Source organism: Macaca mulatta, chromosome 7 (genome assembly GCF_049350105.2).
Source record: "Macaca mulatta isolate MMU2019108-1 chromosome 7, T2T-MMU8v2.0, whole genome shotgun sequence".
Lineage (NCBI taxonomy): Eukaryota > Metazoa > Chordata > Mammalia > Primates > Cercopithecidae > Macaca > Macaca mulatta.
In genome coordinates, this window is record NC_133412.1 from 46,609,191 (window position 1) to 46,629,540 (window position 20,350).

Genomic DNA, 20,350 nt, shown 5'->3' on the forward strand with positions numbered 1-20,350 from the left:
TAAACTGAGCAATACGTGCAAAGTTCTTAGAGCTCAGAGTAAGTGCTTAAACATTTTTGTTGATAATTGATATTATTGTTATTGGCGAAGTCTTGCTTGACTTATAAGCAGGGCCTGCCTGGAGTTGCTGATTGTCTTCACAGTATATTCCTAGATAACCTAGCTTCATCATAGTATTTTTGAGGAAAAGAAAGAGAAGATACTGGGCCAGATGGAAGACAGCTCATCCTTCCGAATAAAACTCTTGCCCCACTGCATTCCATGCTTCCTGGTTGGGATTTTTCTAGACCAACTCAGCCACCAGTCTTATGAGGGACTGTGGGTGTGAGCAGGTCTTCAGGCGTCAGGAAGAGGAGGAGTTAGGGGGGTGGCTACACAGTGCCGGCAGCTCTATGGACAGCAGTCTTTCTGGGACCTGTGATCTAGAAGACAGGAGAAGATGAACACGTCTGGAGACCCAGCCCAGATAGGCCCTGACGGCTGTAGAGGGTGAGTGGCTCATTTGTCCAGCTTTCCATGCCAGGGACAAGGGAAAGGTGGGATTATTTGCCTTTGTGGGATCTATAAAAGGTGACTGTGTCTGCCTTGGGCAGAAGTCAGAAGATCTGAGATCTATTCTTGCCTTGCTACTAGCAAACTGGGCAATCTTGGATAAGTCACCAGCCCTCTCTGGGCCTGTTTTCTCATCTGTAAAATAAAGAACTGGCCAAGTCAGTGTAATAGCAATATACAGCATTTGTACAATGCTTTCCAGTTGCACTTTTCCAAACAGCATCTCATTTAGTCGTCATAGCCCTTTGTTGGAGAGATGCTTGTGGGCTGGTCATTCAGCTGGTGCAAAGCAAGGCTGGACCTAAAATCCTGGTCTCCTAGGGTAAATTCTGGCCTCTGGTGAGCACATTGTTCCCCTTGAGCTCTGAAATCTGAAGATTCCTAGCTCCTTCCTGCTACCTACAGTGTTACCTTCCTTCCCTCCCTATTCCCTCACCATCTACATCACTCTGGCTGTCCCAGTCTCTTCTCAGTCCCTTCCCAGAGTTACCTCTCCCCTCTCACAAGCTCACCACACTGATCTTATTTCTGAGAAGTGGGAGGTGAACGGCAGATACCTCCTCCCTGCCCTCCCTGGGTTAGCACTTGCGTGCAGCCCTTTTTCCAGAATTCTCCAGAATGCTTTGTGGAATGCCTTCCCGAGGGTTCTGAGAGGTGAAGAAGGTGGAGGGTGTTTAACCCCCAGGGCAGCATTTCTCCAGGTGCATGGGTGGGTCACCCATGCGTGGGTCACAAGATCTGGGGTGCAGGTGAAATGTGCAGATTCCTGGGCCCCACCCCAAGGTTGGTGGGTCAGAATGCACATACTTACAAGCTCTCATGTTTCTGGCAAGAACATATTGCAGTTTGGGAACCGCTAGTTGTTAGGTGAATGCCCTTTTGGGCTGCGGAGGGCTGTCTTGAAACCACTAAAAGGTGGCTAGAAGTCAGTGGGAAGCGTGAATGTCTTGGGCAGCAGTGATGGGAAGCCGGCTTCAGCTCAGGAACATGAGAAGCAGGCACTCAAAGCTTGGTTTCTGCACAGGCAGTGAGCGTCCCCTCAGTGAAGGTTGAAGCAGAGTCATTGCTGGGTGGCGGGTGGGAAGAAGTGTGTGGGGCTGGGCCCGGGACAGTGGTTCTCTGGGGCGGGTGTGAAAAAACCTGGGAAGCTCTTAAAAGAGGCTCCTTGGCTCATGTTGAAGCCACGAGGGATGAGAAGTTCTGGTGGGAAGCTCCCTTCCAGCTGTGGGCTGCTTCTAGTACACAGGGACAGGAATAATACCTACCTCACTGGGCTGCACCAAAGACAGAAGGGGCCAATAAACTCAGTAAAGTGCCTGGAACACTGGAGTCCCTGCCTGGGAGCTTGCAGGAGCTGGCCTATCTCCGTGGGAGGCTGGGCGGGGGCATTGCCCTGGCCCTTAACACTTCCAGCTACAGGTTCTCTCAATGCCCCATCTCATCCCCCTCCTCCACAGTGAGTTGGGCCCTGGGGGCTTTGGACTGGCCTCTAGCAGGGGCTGCCTGGAGCACCCTCCTTGCTGCCTGCAGCTCCAGTAACTCACTAGGACCACAAGTTTATAGGCGAGGAGAGAGTGAGGACCTGGACAGGTGATCTGCAAGAAGAACCTGAGGAGTCTGAAGCCTGGGACCTAAGCCTGGCTCTGCCCTAAGTCAATGCAGGGGCCCTGGGAGGACATCTCTCTGTGCTCCCTCTGGGAAATGGGAATCCATATAGGACTTGCTGACTTGGAAAGTGAAGTGAGTTAATAGGCATGAAAAAGAGAAGAGAAAGGTGTACGTACCTAATCAGCAGGTGCTAGACAGATGTCCTATGACCGTCACAACTCTGCAAGGTGAGCTATCACTAACACTTTTAATAAATGAGGAAACTGAAGCATGCATGCACATACACACACTAAAGCATATGTGATATATGCATATATATACACACATCCATACACACACTAAAGCCTATATGATAGATGCATATATATACACACACATCCATACACGCACTAAAACATATATTTGTAAACCAAAAATAAAAATCCAAGCCCCTCAGCCATCTGAACGGACCCATCGTCTTAGCAAAGGGCATTCCAAAGTTAGCCTGAAAAACTAGTTCAGGCCGTAATGGGAAGGAGGGACCAGACATGCCTCATTATACTCTCTTCCCTTGTGGAATTACAGATAGAACAGACTCTTTAAGTCTGATAAGAAACATTTACACTCTATTGTCTTTGAAGCCTGCTGCCTGGAGGCTTTACCTGAATGATGAAACCTTGGTCTCCATAACCCCTTATTTTAACCTAGAAAACACTGCTCTGATAGGGAATTACAGTTATGCTGGAACACAACCTAGGGAGAGGCTGACAGTGCACCTCTCCCACCAAGTGAAGACCACCCCCACCCCCACAAGACTCTTTTGCGTTACTGGACCCTTGAAGCTGGGAACCGCGCTTGGGAGGGCGGGTTCTCATCTGATCAGTGGGCTGTACCTGTTGAGCCACTTGCCTCACAGGTGTGTTCTGGGGTGAGGTTCTGCCATGTAAAATGTTTGTTTTACTGAGGTATTAATTTGCTGGGGGATAAGAGGCCAGTAACACCCTTGGTATCACCTTTTGGAGAAGCTGCCCTGGGAAGCCACAACCCCGGGCCAGAGCTCACTGGTGGAACAGGATTAAAGGTCAGGGGATGGAGAGGGATTTTTTGTTTGCTTGCTTTTTATTTTATTTTATTTTATTTTATTTTATTTTATTTTATTTTATTTTATTTTATTTTATTTTATTAGGGATGGGTTTTCTGTTGCCCAGGTTGGAGTGCAGTGGTGCGACTAAAGTTCACTATAGCTTCGACCTTCTAGGCTCAAGCCATCCTCCCACCCCAGCCTCTAGAGTAGCTGGGATCACAGGTGCATGCTACCATGCCTGGCTAATTTTTTTAGTTTTTGTAGAGATGAGGTCTCACTATGTTGTGCAGGCTGGTCTCAAACTCCTTAATTCAAGCAGTCCTCCTGCCTCAGCCTCCCAATGTGTTAGAATTGCAGGTGTGGGCCACCAACCCCAGCCTTGCTTGCTTTTTAATTGTCGTACCTGGCAGTAACGAGGTACCCCCTCCTTCTCCTGACTGGGACGGTCAGAGGAGGCCCAGTGGAGAGTCAGGACTTTGCCCACTGCCCACTCTCCATGGAAGGGGACGGGGAGGGATGTGGGTGTGGCTGTGAACCGGCAACTTGAGAGAGTCTTGTAGTGGTGGGAAGTTCTGCATCTTGACTCTGTCAATGTCAATGTCCTCTTTTTGATATTGTACTACAATTTTGTGAGATATTACAATTGAGAGAAATGGAATAAAGGAATAAAGGAATTATTCCTCATACCTGTTTGTGAATCCATAATTATCTGAAAATAAGAGTTTTCAAAGATTATCACAAGAATGGTATATACTCATGGATACCATCAGATCAATCATACTGAGGCTTAAAGCAACACGGAACTGAAATCCTCTTTCTCCCCTCCAGTCTTGCCTCTTTAAGGCCCAGTGCTGACAGCCTGACGATTCCCTTCCACACAGTGCTACTGTATTTATTCAAATCGATTCACAACTATTATAGACAACTTGGGCGGTCTTAGCTGTTTCAAATGGCAATCTAGTACACAGGGGGTGGATGATGGATACGGGCCATTATGTAATAACACTTTTATTTTTGTAGGATACATTCCTAAAAATTGAACTCCCTGAAAGATTGTACAATTCATGTTCTCACCAGCACTATGTGTATTGGATATTACCAATCTTTTGAATTTTTGTCATTCTGATAGCTCTTCCCCCAACTACAAAAGATATAATTGTTATAAATCCCATTTCCCCAGGCATGAGAAATGAATTGACCATCTTTTCAAATGTTTATCAACCAATATAAGTTCTCTCTTATGAATTGTCCTTTTATGTCTTTTGCTACTTTCCATCGGTGGTTTCTGTTTGTTTGTTTTTGTTTCTATTAAACTTACAGGACTTCTATGTTAAAAGAACACTAACACAGCTGCAATTTATCAATACCTAATAAAAGCATTAACTGTTATTGTTGCCCTTTCAGCTGTTATTATTTTATAATGGGTGTGCCCATTCCATCATGCTTATTGCGAAGATTTTCCTTCAGCCTATTGTCTTTTGAATTGATTGTCTTCTATCATGCAGAAATTAATTTTTACATCTACAGATCTACAGATCATTTTCCTTAATGTTTTTGGGATTCCCATCTTGTGCCCCTACTTAAAGATGATACAACTTCCTATAATTTCTGCTAATTCTCATTATCTTATTTATTTTTACATTTAGGTATTTATAATTTGATCAGAAAATGTAAATAAGATAGTATACAGTAGTTATCTAATTGTTTTCTTCTATGTAGACATTTTGCCAAAAGCATTTATTTAATTATCCAACTTTTAATAACAATTATCAATATGATTTTTAAAAATTTCCATTTGTAACTGTTTTGGCTAATAAGATAGATAGTAAAGATGTAAATAAATATGAATATAGATATAGATATAGATATTCATTTTTATATGCATATAAATATAGATAGATATAGATCAATGATTTTGGTCTATTTCCCTTGAGCCCAGAAACTAGCCATCACTAATACCTAGTATTTGGAGATTGAATTTAATGCATTAAACTAGAGAAACCAAATAAACATTGCAAATATCATAGAACAAGAGAAAAAATTACGAGTTTGTAAACATCCATGCTATGTTTAGGTAATTTCATCCCATTTTTCTTATAGTTTTAATAAGAATGAATGTTGAACTTTATCAGGTGCTTCCTTAGCATTTATTGACATGATAAAAACTATTTTTCTTCTTTAATTTGTTGACATCAAAAATTATGTTGATAGGTGTCTTGATAATGACCCATCCTTACATTACTAAACTAAGTAATTCTAACTAACGAATTAGGTTCTAACTAACTAAACTAAGGCTGTTTTTTTTTTTAAGTAAACTTCTAGATTTAATTCGGTTGTATTTTACTTAAAGCTTTGTATAAGTTAAACTTGTACAGAATTTCCTTTTCGTATGCTCTTTTCATTGGAAATGGGTAATGCTTGCTTTGTAAAATGAATTGGGAATCTTATTATCTCTTTCTATGATCTAGGATGGTTTACCATTGGGTTTATCATTCTTTGAAGATTAGATAGAACTTGGCTCTAAAAACAAGCTGGTCCTGACGTTATTTTCAATGGTTGGCATTTAACTGCCCTTTTGAATTCTCTCTTTTTTTTTTTTGAGACAGCATCTGCGATCTCAACTCACTGCAACCTCTGCCTCCCGGGTTCAAGTGATTCTCCTGCCTCAGCCTCCCAAGTAGCTGGGACTACAGGCGTGTGCCACCATGCCCAGCTAACTTTTGTATTTTTAGTAGAGACAGGGTTTCACCATGTTGGCCAGGATGGTCTTGATCTCTTGACCTCGTGATCTGCCTGCCCCGGCCTCCCAAAGTGCTGGGATTACAGGCGTGAGCCACCGCACCTGGCCTAACTGCCATTTTGAATTCTTAAATAATTATTGGTCCATTCTGATTGTTACCTTCTTTGGGAGCTAATCCATTTCTCTAAATCCACCAAACATTTGCACACAGTATTCTTATAGTTCAGTAGCCCTTTCCTTATCTGTAGTTCTATTGCCTTTCTCAATATTAATGTATATTTGGAGGTTTTGTTCTTTTTTATCCTTAATCATGCTTTTCTTCTTAGTTTTTTCAAAGAACCAACTTGTTTTTCACTATATTGAGGCATAATTGATGTACCGTAATCTGCATATTTAAAATGGATACTTTGACATGAAAGGAGGCAGACTGGAAAGGAGCCTGGGAGAATTCGAGAAAGCTCTTCATGATTTAGAAAGCACAGTGCACATGCTTGGTGACATTATTAAGTGGAAGCTGCTTCTTTAGGGTTTGTTTGGAAGGTCCAGCTGACTCATCTCAATATTTATATAAATGATGGTCAATGTTCTGCCTCTGAGCACATGGATCCTGAGACTGAAAACTTCGAATAAACCCAAGCGCTATTAAGCAGAGTGAGTAAATAGTGAACGCCATTTGCGCTGAGAGTGTGTGTCTGGAAAGAAAGGCAGAAACTCTCCAGATGTCTTCCAGTAATGTCGAAGTTTTTATCCCAATGTCACAAAGAAACACCAGTGGCTTACCCAAGATGACCTCCAAAGACCTGAAAGCATTTACTGAAAGAGCTGTGTTTTCATAACATCTGTTTTCGAGAAAAAGTGAAGAGCAGCTTTCTACATGGTCAAAAGCCAGTTGAGAAACAAATACAATTGAATACCAATGGGATCGTGAAACCTGGCCTCAGTGCCATTCTAGGACCCACAAGTGGAGGCATTATAAGATGTCTTAGTTTCAAGGAAAGACCCACGTGTATTATCTGGAGACATTCTGATGAACACAGCACCTCAACCTACCAATTTCAAATGTAATTCAGGTTACATGTCACAAGATGATGTCATGATGAACACCCCAACAGTGAGAGAACATTTACAGTTCTCGGAAGCTCTTCAACTTCCAACAACTGTGATGAATCGTGAAAAAAATGAATAGATAAATATGGTCATTCAAGAGTTAGGTCTGGATAAAGCAGTAGATTTCAAGGTTAGAATTCAATTTATCTGCAGTGTGTCAGAAGGAAAAAGAAAAAGGACTAGTATAGGAATGGAGCCTATTACTGATCCTCTCATCTTGTTCTTGGATGAGCCCACAACTGGATTGGACTCAAGCACAGCAAATGCTGACCTTTTTGTTCCCGAAAAGGATGTCTAAGCAGGAATGAACAATCATCTTCTCCCCATTCATCAGCCTCGATATTCCATCTTCAAGTTGTTTGATAGCCTCACCTTATTGGCCTCAGGAAGAGGAATGTTCCATGGGTCTGCTTAGGAGGCCTTGGGGTACTTTGCGTCAACTGGTTACCACTATGAGTTCAATAATAACCCTGCAGGCTTCTTCCTGGGTGTCATTAATGGAGATTCACTGCTGTGGTATTAAACAGAGAGGAAGAAGACCGTGAAGCCATGGAGACGATGGAGACTGCTAAGAGAGATAAGCCACTCACAGAAAAATTAGCTGAGTTTTATGTCAACTCCTCCTTCAACAGAGAAACAAAAGCTGAATTAGATCAACTCTTAGAGGGTAAGAAAAAGAAGAAGATCTCAGCTTTCAAGGTCACCTATGCCACCTCCTTCTCTCAGATGTGTTTTCATACATTTATTCAAAAACTTGCTGGGTAAATCCCCAGCCTCCATAGCTCAGGTCATTGTCACAACCATACTAAGGCTGGTTATAGGTGCCATTTACTTTGGGCTAAAAAATGATTCTACTGAAATCCCGAATAGAGCCAGGGTTCTCTTCTTGACCACCAGCCAGTGTTTCAGCAGCATATCGGTCATAGAGCTCTCTTTGTGCTAGAGAAGCTCTTTATACACAGATATCTTAGTGGATACTACAGAGTGTCATCTTATTTCTTTGGCAAACTGTTAGCTAATTTACTACCCAGCAAGATGTTACCAAGTATTATATTTACCTGTGTAATGATACCTGCATTATAAAAATAATGCTGTATAATAATCCTAATCTTGTTAGGATTAAATACAAAGGTGGACACCTTCTTCATCATGATGTTTACCCTCATGATGATGACTTATTTGGCACTGGCCATAGCAGCAGGTCAGTGTGGTTTCCATAGCAATGCTTCTCATGACCATCTCTTTTGTGTTTATGATGGTTTTTTCAGGTCTGTTAGTAAATCTCGCAACCATTGCATCTTGGCTGTTATGGTTTAAGTATTTCAGCATTCTGGTTTTACAGCTTTGCTGCCTAATGAATTTTTGGAACAAAACTTCTGCCCAGGACTCAGTGAAATAGTAAACAATACCTGTGGCTACCCAATGTGTACTGACAAGGAATATTTGACAAACCATGGCATCAATGTCTTACCCTGGGGCTTGTGGAAGAATCATATAGCCTTGGCTTGTATGATGGTTATCTTCCTGATTTGCCTACCTAAAATTGTTATTTCTTTTAAAATATTCTTAAATTTCCCTTTAATTTACTATGATTTGTCCTCGCATAAAAAATAAGACCATGATTTTTAAAAAATAAAGAAAAAGGAAAAGAGTAATTTGATGAGTATTGAGGGACAGTATAGCCTCCTGTTATACACAGTTTCACTTTCTATGGTTTGTTACCCATGGTCAACCAAGGTCAAAAATATCCCATGAAAAATTCTAGAATCAACAGTTCATAGGTTTTAAATTGCAGCCATTCTGAGTAGCCTGATGAAATCTCGAGCCTTTCTGCTCTGTCCCGCCTTGGTTCAGTGAATCCACGCTATACACGCTGCCCACCCCTCAGTCACTTAGTTGCTCTCTCTGTTATCAGATCCACAGATCTCAAGAAGAAGAAGGGTGAGTACAGTAAAATCACATATTTTCAGAGAGAGAGACCACATTTACATAACTTGTATTACAGTATATTGTACATTGTTATAATTGTTCTATTTTATTAGTTATTGTTAATTTCTTACTGTAGCTAATTTACAAATTAAACTTTATCATAGGTATGTATTATATAGGAAACACATAGTCTGTATAGGGTTTGCTACTATCTGCAGTTTCAGGCTTCCACTAAGGGGCTTAAAAAGTATCCCCCACAGATAAGGGAGAAGTATTATATGCATACATCTGTAAAACCATTTCCATAATTGAAATAAATGTATTATTTTGACTTTTTTTGATTTTCTAATACATTAATTTCTGACTTTATATTTAGTAGTATGTACTTACATTTGTGTGATATGTATTTTATTCTTTGTCTAGTTGCTTATGTGAAAACTGGTACATTTATTTTTAACATTTATTTAATCTTTAAAAATAAAATCAATTCTCATTCATGTTCTATAAAGTCACCTCAAACACCGAATTGGTGAATTTGGAATCACTGTTCTTAGAAGGAAATATAGAGTTAGGTTCATGTGAGCCTCAGGGCACAATATTTTTGTCAAATAAGTCGCCTTGTTCTATGTGTGTTTCTATTTAAAGACATCTTTAAAATATGTATTGTTGATTCGTTGGCATTGAACTCATGGCCAATAGCACTGTCACTTGTGCCTGACACGTACTTCCTCCATACTGCACAGTACAGTCTTTGCTCGCTTAGAAATACTAGACAGCACCGCAACATTATGGTTGGGGGCTGTTTTAAACAGTGAAAACACCAACAAAAAACACAAAAGTGTGAAAAATGTAGTACTAGATAGATCATGAAAAGGACACTTACTGTCTGAGAGCTGAAACAAGAAAGCATGCATCGTTGCCTTGCTCAGCCTCAGTGGGGAGTAAACCAGTGGGTCACTCAGTTTCCACTGCTCTGTGCATGTCCACAGATGACTACAGATGGGCTGTGAGTACTGATTCAGGGGTTACACATGAATTTTAGGAAGTAGGCAGGTTTGCAAATACAAAATCCACAAAGAATGAGGATTACTGTAGCTAACTCATTTAGGGTTATGTTACACTTCTGAGCTATAGACAAGGCCATTCTCCTAGGCGGACATTTACAGTAACAAGAATCTGTAACTCCTCACTCACTGCCTCAATTTTGGTTTCCTGGGTCCTGATGCCACGGAAGTGTCCTAATTTCATCACTCACCTCTGTTCAGATCACAGTACAGACAGCCCACCTGTGAGGGTTTTAGACAGCCAATATCCTGGTGCCATCATAGAAGACAACCTGGGCCTGAAGAGTTAAGACCTGAGGGCTGAATCCTGGCTTGGTCCATCTTGTACTACAAGCATTTAAGCAGAGGGTGGAGGCTTTGGGTGGGGCAGAATGGAAGAAAATGCTGGACTTGAATTTGAATTCTGTCTCTGTCTCTAACTTGCTGAATACATTTAGCTAAGTTACTTAATTGCTCTGGGCCTATTTCTTCTCTGCAAAATGTCTGAGCCCACGAGGCTGTCAGAGAGACCAAAGGAAGTAGTGGTGTTGGGAAATATTTGGAAAGCCATAAAGATCTGTGTAAACGCAAGATGGAAAGTCATTGTTGTCATGATGTTAATTAATGCAGTCGCAGCATGCCACTCTCTGACCTGATCCCCACAGTGTGGGTCCACCTCACTCAGGCCCTGTCATTTCAGAACCTAAAGAGAAGCAAGCCTGGGCCAGCCAACTCAGGATAAGAGGAAGAGACTGAGGCTTAGAGAGGAGGAGAAACGGCTGTGGGAAGCTCCAATCCACAACCAGAACTGATTGACCCAATTCAACTCAGAGAGGCCTAAGGCCCTAGTTAGAGCAAGGCGGAGGCCCTGGGACCACCATGAGACCTCATAAAGCTTTGGCCACCCCAAGCCCATAAACCTGTTTCCTTTGCCTCCCAGCACCATGAGTGCCGAGGAGGATGCCAGGTGGCTCCGGTGGGTGACTCAGCAGTTTAAGACCATTGCGGGAGAAGATGGGGAGATCAGCTTGCAAGAATTCAAATCAGCTCTGCATGTGAAAGAGGCAAGTGTTGGACCAAGGCGGAAGCCCTGCATTTATTGTTATGTGCTCTGGTTCTCAGGGCATAGCCCTTACAAGGAGGGAAAGGGAGCTCCCTGGGGTTCCTGAGGTCTCCACCTTGTAGCAGGGCTGGCGGGATGTTTCTGGCACCCTCCCATTCCTCTTAGAAGCCATAGCCTCCTGGGTCTTCGAAACAACACATGAAGTTGGAAGTCAGTAGCTTGTCAAATCTTAAGCATTATGATTAACCTCACAATTTCCACTAGGCTCATGGGCAGAGCGGATGCTCTGACTTAAGCTTCCTCTCAAGATAAGCTTGTCAATGGTCTATACCCATTAAAGCCCTGTCTGCCGTGGCACACTGTTCCCAGTCCTCCAGGCTCCACAGCTACCCTGCCCACCCCACACAGCCTGCATGCCCTGACACACAGGAGACACCAGCAGAGAAGAGAGGACTGAGCCTAAAACGCCAGCCTCTCCCAGCTGTCCTCGGGACTAGCATTGAATAGTGGCCTGGACCTTGACAGGGACTAGCCGATGAGCATCTGAATGCCCTGCTTGAATCAGAAGGACCCTCCCCTGCTGGTCCTGGGGATACTACTCAGAACTCTAACGCCACGCCTCCTCCCACAGCAAATATGAAAAAGGAAAAAATCCCATTCTGCCTAATGAGATAATCTCATCCAAATGGGAGGGTGTAAAACATCTTAAGACAAAGAGCATTCGGGATGGTAGAGACTGATAAAAGTACTACCCAGGGATTCTGGGATGAAGAAGAAAACCAAGGCAAGGTTGTCAGTCCACAGCAGCCTTCGGCCTATACCTCATACTTGTGAGCCCCTCATGGTTTTATTAAGTCAGACACTAGAGCTCCACAGCGTCCTCCCCCTGCCTTCAGGGGAGCATACCAGGACACAGCATCTTTGGGACACCCATCCAAGCCTGTCTTCTTAATTTCTGTGCTCCCAGGGTCTAACACCAGGCCTGGCAGGCAGAGGCTACACAGCACAAGACTGCTCAGTGAATGAATGAGGGAACTGGTGATTCAGAACAAGCTTTGGCTGGGCGTGGTAGCTCATGCCTGTAATCCCAGCACTTTGGGAGGCCGAGGTGGGTGGATCACGAGGTCAGGAGATCGAGACCATCCTGGCTAACACGGTGAAACCCCGTCTCTACTAAAAAATACAAAAAATTAGGCAGGTGTGGTGGCGGGCGCCTGTAGTCCCAGCTACTTGGGAGGCTGAGGCAGGAGAATGGCGTGAACCCGGGAGGCGGAGCTTGCAGTGAGCCAAGATCGCGCCACTGCACTCCAGCCTGGGTGACAGAGTGAGACTCTGTCTCAAAAAAAAAAAAAAAAAAAAAAAAAGAACAAGCCTTAGTATAAAATGTAGGCAGCCTTAAGAACAAGCAAAAGAAGGGACTCAGATCTTCCAGTGAAATCTGTAAGTCCTTCCCGGATTCATTCATCCCTTGCACTCACCCCAAGTGAGGTGAGACAGGGCTGGAAGGAGCCCGCAGGAGGACCCTCTGTCTGACCCTTTCCCATGTTGGTTAAGGGGCCACCCAGAGGCTGAGATTTAAAGGCTGGTGGGGGTGATTGTATGTAGGGGGCAAAGAGCCCACACAAATTACAAAGCCCAGTGCCTGAAGGGAGCCTGAAGCCCAAATCAAGCCCATCCTTACTGCAGGGATCGGAACAGGTCTTCCACTAGAGCGGATCACGGTGGGTGTTCAGGCACCTGAGTCCTGCCTAAACACCACCACCCCATGGTGCAGCCCCCCACCACCACCCCAGACACAGGGAGATAGTGAACAAATTCAAAGCCCAGGCCCTGCGGCCACAGTTGTGCTGTCTTCCACCCTTCTCGCCCACAGTCCTTCTTTGCAGAGCGATTCTTTGCCCTATTTGACTCCGATAGAAGTGGCACCATCACCCTCCAGGAGCTGCAGGAGGCACTGGCCCTGCTCATCCACGGCAGCCCCATGGACAAACTCAAATTCCTCTTCCAGGTGTATGACATCGATGGTAAGGGCTCTTCCTGGGTGTGGGCTGCGGTGGGGAGAGCAGTGGGGGCCTCAGTGAGAACTGGCCATTTCACCTTGGCAGGCCTGGAGGTGCCATCCCGGCCTCCTGAGCCCAGCCTGGGACTGGTTTCTCCGGGTGAGGCTGACACTTCATTCCCTCTCATCTCTCCCCCAGTCCTCAGTCTCTCTGTCTGATCCCTGCCTCCCTTTCTGGGGCAGTGGGGAGAAAAGGGGGGCTCTGGCACAGGAGACAAATGCCTTCTATTCAACTTACCAGAGGCCAGAACCTTCTTTTGTTCTTTTCTATGTTTGAAAAAAAAAAATGTTGTTTTTTCCTTTTCATCGCAGTATAAGCTCACTATGAACATTGGAGACAATACAGAGTGGTATAAGAAGGAACACAAAAATCACCCCTAACATTTTGCTATATTGCCTTCTAACTGGTTGCACATACACACCCCACACACCTTTTTTTTTTTAACAAAATGGGATTATACTATACATACTGCCTTTTTTCACTTACAAAAATGAACATTTTGAAATGTAAAAATATATTGCTTTACAGTATCATTTTTTATCATGGTAAAATATACATAATGTAAAATTTGCCATCTTAACCATTTTTAAGTGTACAGGTCAGTGGCATTAAATACATTCACATTCCTGTACAACCATCACCACCCTCCATCTCCATAACCTTTTCATCCTTCCATTGAAACTCTGTGCCCACTGAATACTGATTCCCCATTCCTCCTCCCCTAGTCCCTGGCAACCACCATTCTATTCATACATTCTGTCTCTAAGAATCTGACTTCTCTAGGCACCTCATCTAAGTGGGATTATACAATATTTGTCATTTTGTATCTGGCTTATGTCACTTAGTATAGTATCTTCAAGCTTCATCCATGTCATAGCATGTGACAGAATTTTATTCCTTTTTAAGGCTGAATAATATTCCATTGTAGGTATATGCCATATTTTGTTTATCCATTCACTAATTAGTGGACATTTGGGCTGTTTCTACCTGTTAACTATCGTGATTAATGCTGCTATGAACATTGGTGCACAAATATCTCTTTGAGTCCCTGCTTTCAATTCTTCAAGGGGAATTGCTTGATGACATGGTAACTCTATTTTTAAGTTTTTAAGGAACTGCCTTACTGTTTTCCACAATGGCTGCATTATTTTACATTCCTACCAGTAATGTACAGGTGGTCCAAGTTCTCCACATTCTTGCTAACACTTATTTTCTGCATTTTGTTTTTTTTTTCTGAGATGGAGTCTCGCTCTGTCACCCAGGCTGGAGAGCAATGGCATGATTTCAGCTCATTGCAGCTTCCACCTCCCAGGTTCAAGTGATTCTCCAGCCTCAGTCTCCTGAGTAGCTGGGACTACAGGTGCCTGCCACCATGCCCACTAATTTTTGCATTTTTTGTAGAAATAGGGTTTCACCATGTTGGCCAGGCTGGTCTCGATCTCCTGGCCTCAAGTGATCCACCCGCCTTGGCCTCCCAAAGTGCTGAGATTACAGGTGTGAGCCACTGTGCTTGGCCTTCTATTCTGCTTTTTGATAATAGCCATCCTAATGGGTGTGAAGTGGTAACTCACTGTAATAGTGTCATTTTTAGTGGCTGCATTATACTCCACTATATGTATAATGCATCATCGTGTAGTATTTAAGACTCTAAGTACAAGCTACCTAAGTTCAAATCTCAGTTCCATCACTTATTATATGATCTTAGACAAGCTGCTTAACTTCTCTGTACCTCAATTTATTTATCAAATAGGAATTATGATAATAATATTTCATACTCATGGGGTTGAGAGGAAGGTTAAGTAAGTTAACTTATGCACAATGGGGAGCCATCAAAGAGTGTTGAGCAAGGGATTCCCAGGGATGGACCTGCCTTCTGAAAAGCTTTTCTTCAGCAATGTTCACTTTGCTGCCCTGATGCAGGAGGGCAGGAAACAGGTAGCTGGCTTCTGTCACCCAGGGATGGGATATTCTTAGAGTCAGTAGAATGAAAGGTTAGAGGGAGAAGGAAGGAGAATGTGTACTTGAGAATTACTGTGAAGGAGGACCCTGGATTTGAAATTGGCCAACAGAGAGATTAAAGCAGATAGAAGAGGCCATGAAGGGGCCAGGGGGAGACTGGTCCTCTGGATGAGTCCAGAAACCTGCTGCCATCGTGGCTCTTCACTAGGAGAGCAGAACAGGAGGTGTGACTGGAGAGTGGTATAATATACTCTAATAGATTTTGCATCGTAATGTGATTACGGACTTTGGCTTGGGTCGAAGTCACAACACTAATGAGAATTTCCATGTATATGCAATTTCCGTCTTCCAGATACTGCATTAGGTGTTTTACCATCATCTAGTTTGCTTGAACCAGTTCTGAGAGGGAGAAATGATTGCTCTCATTTTAGAGATGAGCAAAGTGAGGTCCACTACCGCAGAGGACTTAGAGTCCACTATTGCACAGTTAAGGAGGGGCAGGAGCAGGATGCCACACTGGGTGTGTCCACATCCAAAGCAGGCCAAGAGATCATTAATCACGGGCTCTGCTGCTCAGGAAGAATAAAATAAAAATGGCATCTCTGTTGGTAGATTTGGCTTGCTTATCCCATCACTTTCAGCCGCCCATGTTTACATAAGGCCACACCGCTGGACTAGAATGCCTAGCTGTGGCCCCTCTCAAGACAACATGATAAACAGAGCATTTGCTCCAAGCTGAACAAGGCACACTCCCTCAGCACTAACCCACATACAGTGCGCCTTTGGATAATTGAGGCTGTGGGCACACAGCCCCTTATAGATTAAGTAAGCAGGTGCATTTTCTGGGCAGATGGTCTTGGAAGTTGAGTAGTACTTCGGAAGCTACAGATTCTGGAGACAGGCATCCACTGAAGCCAAAGATTCTCCACCCGTGGGGAGGCGTCCATTGCTCTTGAGCTAGGCAGTCGGGAACCATGGAAGGTTTCTGAGCTGAAGGTGGCATTTGGTCCTTCAGTTGCATGGTCTATACCCTCAAGGAGAGCTGATGGGCAGAAAGCTGGAGGTGGGTAAACAGAAGAGGCCCACCGCTTCTCGCAGTGTGTGCATGGCAGGGGGCGTCTGCAGGTACAGAGTCGGGTGCTGGGGCAGGCTCCCACGCGGCTTCATCCCCACTCGGGACAGGCAGTGGCTCCATTGACCCGGATGAGCTGCGTACTGTGCTGCAGTCGTGCCTGCGCGAGAGCGCCATCTCGCTGCCCGACGAGAAGCTGGACCAGCTGACGCTGGCGCTCTTCGAATCGGCCGACACGGACGGCAATGGGGCCATCACCTTCGAGGAGCTCCGCGACGAGCTGCAGCGCTTCCCCGGAGTCATGGAGAACCTGACCATCAGGTACGGCCGGGTCTCGGGGATTGGCACTGTCCGCGGCAGCGTTAGACTCCTGGTCGGAAGTGTGGCAGAAACATACCGCGGTTCGGCCCCGCCCCGCCCCGCCCCGCCCCTCCACTCCCCAGTTTAATCCACTCTTGATTGTCCTGCAGGGCAGCTATCTTCATTGCTTCCACTTCCTGTAGTGTCTGCAGAATCAACTCACGGTATGAGGCACCTACTGTGTGCTGACCACTTTTGCATATACCAGTGCATTTTATAGCAATACTCATTTTAAAAAGGAAGTTACTTCGCCTGAAGTAAGTTGCCTAGGATCACACAAATAATTAACAAAGGTAGTTATTTATGCAACAAATGTTTAAGCAACTTCTATGCCCCCGGCACTGTTCTGAATAATGCAGTGAATGAGGTCTGCACCCTGCTGGGACTCCGTTCCAGGCGGAGAGACAGGTCATTCACACCAATAAACAAACACATAAACTAGAGAAGCACGAAATTAATAGGTGCTGTGGAGAAAATAAGAGTGTAACAACAAGACCCGTCTGTCCGAATCCAGGCTCTGAATAGAGCCGGTTTTGTAGCTCATTCTTCCTGTGTATTAACTTCTTTTTTTTTTTTTTTCCCTGAGACTGAGTCTCACTCTCTTGCCCAGGCTGGAGTGCAGTGGCATGATCTCAGCTCACTGCAACCTCCACCTCCCGGGTTCAAGCGATTCTCCTGCCTCAGCCTCCCGAGTAGCTGGGATTACAGGCGCCAGCCACCACGCCCGGCTAGTTTTTATATTTTTAGTAGAGACGGGGTTTCGCCATGTTGGCCAGGCTGGTCTCGAACTCCTGACCTCAGGTGATCCGCCCGCCTTGGGTTCCCAAAGTGTTGGGATTACAGACGTGAGCCCCCGCACTGGGCACCTGCGTGTTAACTTTCTTGGGGCTTACTTACCAAAACATATCTCAGATTCTTCCATCCTTTTCGATTGCCTCTTTTAAAATTGGAAAGTAAAGAGAAGTAATAAAAATAGCCACGGTTGTGGCATTAGGCAGACCGGAGTCCCCTTTCAACTCCACGGAGCTGTGCGACTGTGACCAAGCCACTTGACCTCTCTGATTCCTGGTGTGAAGAAAGCCGGCCTGCTTGCCAGACTTGGTCGGCCACAGCTGGAGGGGGTCTTTAAGTTTAGACATGGGTGGTCCCCGCCCCACCGCTCCCCTCTGAGCGGAGCCCGCCTCTCTCTCGCAGCGCTGCCAGCTGGCTGATGGCCCCCGCCCCCCACCCACGCCCGCACCGGCCGCGCCAGCTGACCCGCGCCTACTGGCACAACCACCGCAGTCAGCTGTTCTGCCTGGCCGCCTATGCAGGCCTCCACGTGCTGCTCTTCGCGCTGGCGGCCGGCGCGCACCGTCACCTCGGCGCCAGCGTCATGGTGGCCAAGGGCTGCGGCCAGTGCCTCAACTTCGACTGCAGCTTCATCGCGGTAGGCTCTGCCAGCATACAGTGCTCTGAAAATGTTAGGAGCTGAAGTGGGCTCCTCCTAGACAGAGCGACCCACAGAGGACACCTGAAATGTCAGGGCATGGTGACACCTTAGAAATCAGCTGGGCAAACGCCCAGAGGTGGAGGATGCCGCCCAGAGAGGGACAGTACCTTGTCCACAGTCACACAGTTGGTAAATAATAACATAGGTGGCAATTTTGTGCACTATGTACCAGGCACGGTGCTGAGCAGGCTCCATTTGATCTTCACAACTCCCCTATGGTAGACCCCAGTGCAGGTCTGCCTTCAAGAAGAAATCCTGTAAGAAGCCTTGAATACCAGACCATGGAGTTGGAATGTGGTTCTCTGGCTCCTGGATGAGGTCTCTAAGAGGTGTTTTGTTTGTTTGTTTGTTTGTTTGTTTTGAGATGGAGCTTCGCTCTTGTCTCCCAGCTGCAATGGCACAATCTCAGCTCGCTGCAACCTCTGCCTCCCAGGTTCAAGTGATTCTCCTGCCTCAGCCTCCCCAGTAGCTGGGATTACAGGTGACCGCCGCTGCGCACGGCTTATTTTTATATTTTTAGTAGAGATGGGGTTTCACCATTTTGGCCAGGCTGGTCTCGAACTCCTGACCTCAGGTGATCCGCCCTCCTCGGCCTCCCAAACTGCTGAGATTACAGGCATGAGCCACCACACCTGACCTCTAAGAGTTTTTGATCTCACAACTCCTACCATTAAAACAAAACATATGCTTATATGCATGCCCTATTATCATTAGCTAATAGACTAATGGCACAACGTAACTACAGGGGAAGATTCATCACTGATGAGCAGGGATGCCCATCTCTAGCTCAGATACGCTTCTGGATATCAGCTTTTCGTTAAAGTGGGTTTTATAGGTTTTATTTTAAATTTATTTTTATTATTTTTAATTGATAATTTTAATTTTTGTGGGCACATAGTAGTTGTAGATATTTATGGGGTACATGGGATGTTTTGATACGTGGGATGTTTTGATACATACGATGTGTAATAATCATATCTTGCAAAATGGGGTACCCATCCCTAGAGTGGGTTTTGTGTTAACAGCTCAACGAGCTGACAAAGACTTTATTCCAGGAGTGGGAGATGTGTGATTTATTTTCTTGGTCATTTGCTCTTGCATTACTAGCACAACTGTTAATCTGTGGTTTCTCTGCTGGGAAACTTTTAAAGCTACTTGTCCTTCCTGTGAGGGGTAGTTAGCTTAGTTTTGGTAAAGTCAAATATTGTGCCCTACAAGTCCACATCCTTGGCAAACATAAATATACTGAAAGCAAATGAGTAATGAGAGAACCCTGGTCAACCACTCCGCATTTGCGAAAGTCTGGTCCTCCTGCAAGGCACCTTGAGAACTAACACGGCACGTGCCCATCTGACATATGGACTGAATGAGGACACCAAGTCAACAGATATATTTTATTTATTTGAGACAAGGTCTCCCTCTCTCACCCAGGCTGGAGTGCAGTAGAGTGGTCATAGGTTGCTGTAACCTCAAACGCCTGGGCTCAAGCAATCCTCCTGCCTCAGCCCCCTAAGTAGCTAGGATTACAGGTGCGTGCCACTGTGCCCAGCTAATTAAACAATTTTTTTTTTCTATAGAGACAGGGGTCTCACTGTGTTGCCCAGGCTGGTCTCAAACTCCTAGGCTCCAGTGATCATACTGTCTCAGCCTTCCAAAGTGCTGGGATTAGTGGAGTGAGCCAGTGTGCCTGGCCCATGTATTAAATATTAGTGAAAGTATAGATGTTTCTCATGTGTTTAGATAAAAATTAATACAAATAGACATTCTGTAACTTTCTCTTCCCACCGCAATTCTGGAGACCCTCCTCTAGCGGTCCCAGGTGTGAATCCAGGGAAGCAGCAAGGCATGGGGGCAGGGGAGTTTGGTGAGTGTCCTGTTCAGAAAGCACAGCTAGCTCAGGAGGATGCAGGGAGGTGGCTGGGAAAAGAGGACAAGACAGACAGAGAGTGAGGCAGGACTCTCTCCCACTCTGCCTGGCCAGGTGCTGATGCTCAGACGCTGCCTCACCTGGCTGCGGGCCACGTGGCTGGCTCAAGTCCTACCACTGGACCAGAACATCCAGTTCCACCAGCTTATGGGCTACGTGGTGGTGGGGCTGTCCCTCGTGCACACCGTGGCCCACATTGTGAACTTTGGTGAGTGATCTGGGGCAGAGTTGGGTCAGGGAGAAGCTTGAGCAGCTTCAAGCCCAGGATGTGGGACCCAGGACCTATGTGTGCTACCTGCACAAAGGGCAGAGAAGGGGTGCCTTGGATAAGCCAATGCTCTGGTCAAAAGTTTCTGCCTGTGCTAGTATCTGATG

The 20,350-nt window shown here is 45.2% G+C and overlaps 1 protein-coding gene and 1 pseudogene across 1 annotated transcript in view; both read left to right on the forward strand.

The window, feature by feature from the left end:
• The first annotated feature begins 361 nt into the window (after window positions 1-361).
• Window positions 362-20,350, forward strand: part of NOX5 (NADPH oxidase 5) — a 43,301-nt gene continuing 23,312 nt past the window's right edge. Inside the window, exons 1-6 of the mRNA XM_015142557.3 lie at window positions 362-489; window positions 10,983-11,106; window positions 12,979-13,129; window positions 16,307-16,517; window positions 17,751-17,985; window positions 20,030-20,183. Of these exons, the coding sequence (XP_014998043.3) occupies window positions 440-489; window positions 10,983-11,106; window positions 12,979-13,129; window positions 16,307-16,517; window positions 17,751-17,985; window positions 20,030-20,183 (925 nt within the window). The 5' untranslated portion in view covers window positions 362-439. The remainder of the gene's footprint in view (window positions 490-10,982; window positions 11,107-12,978; window positions 13,130-16,306; window positions 16,518-17,750; window positions 17,986-20,029; window positions 20,184-20,350) is intronic.
• Window positions 6,569-8,768, forward strand: LOC100430976 (broad substrate specificity ATP-binding cassette transporter ABCG2 pseudogene; annotated as a pseudogene).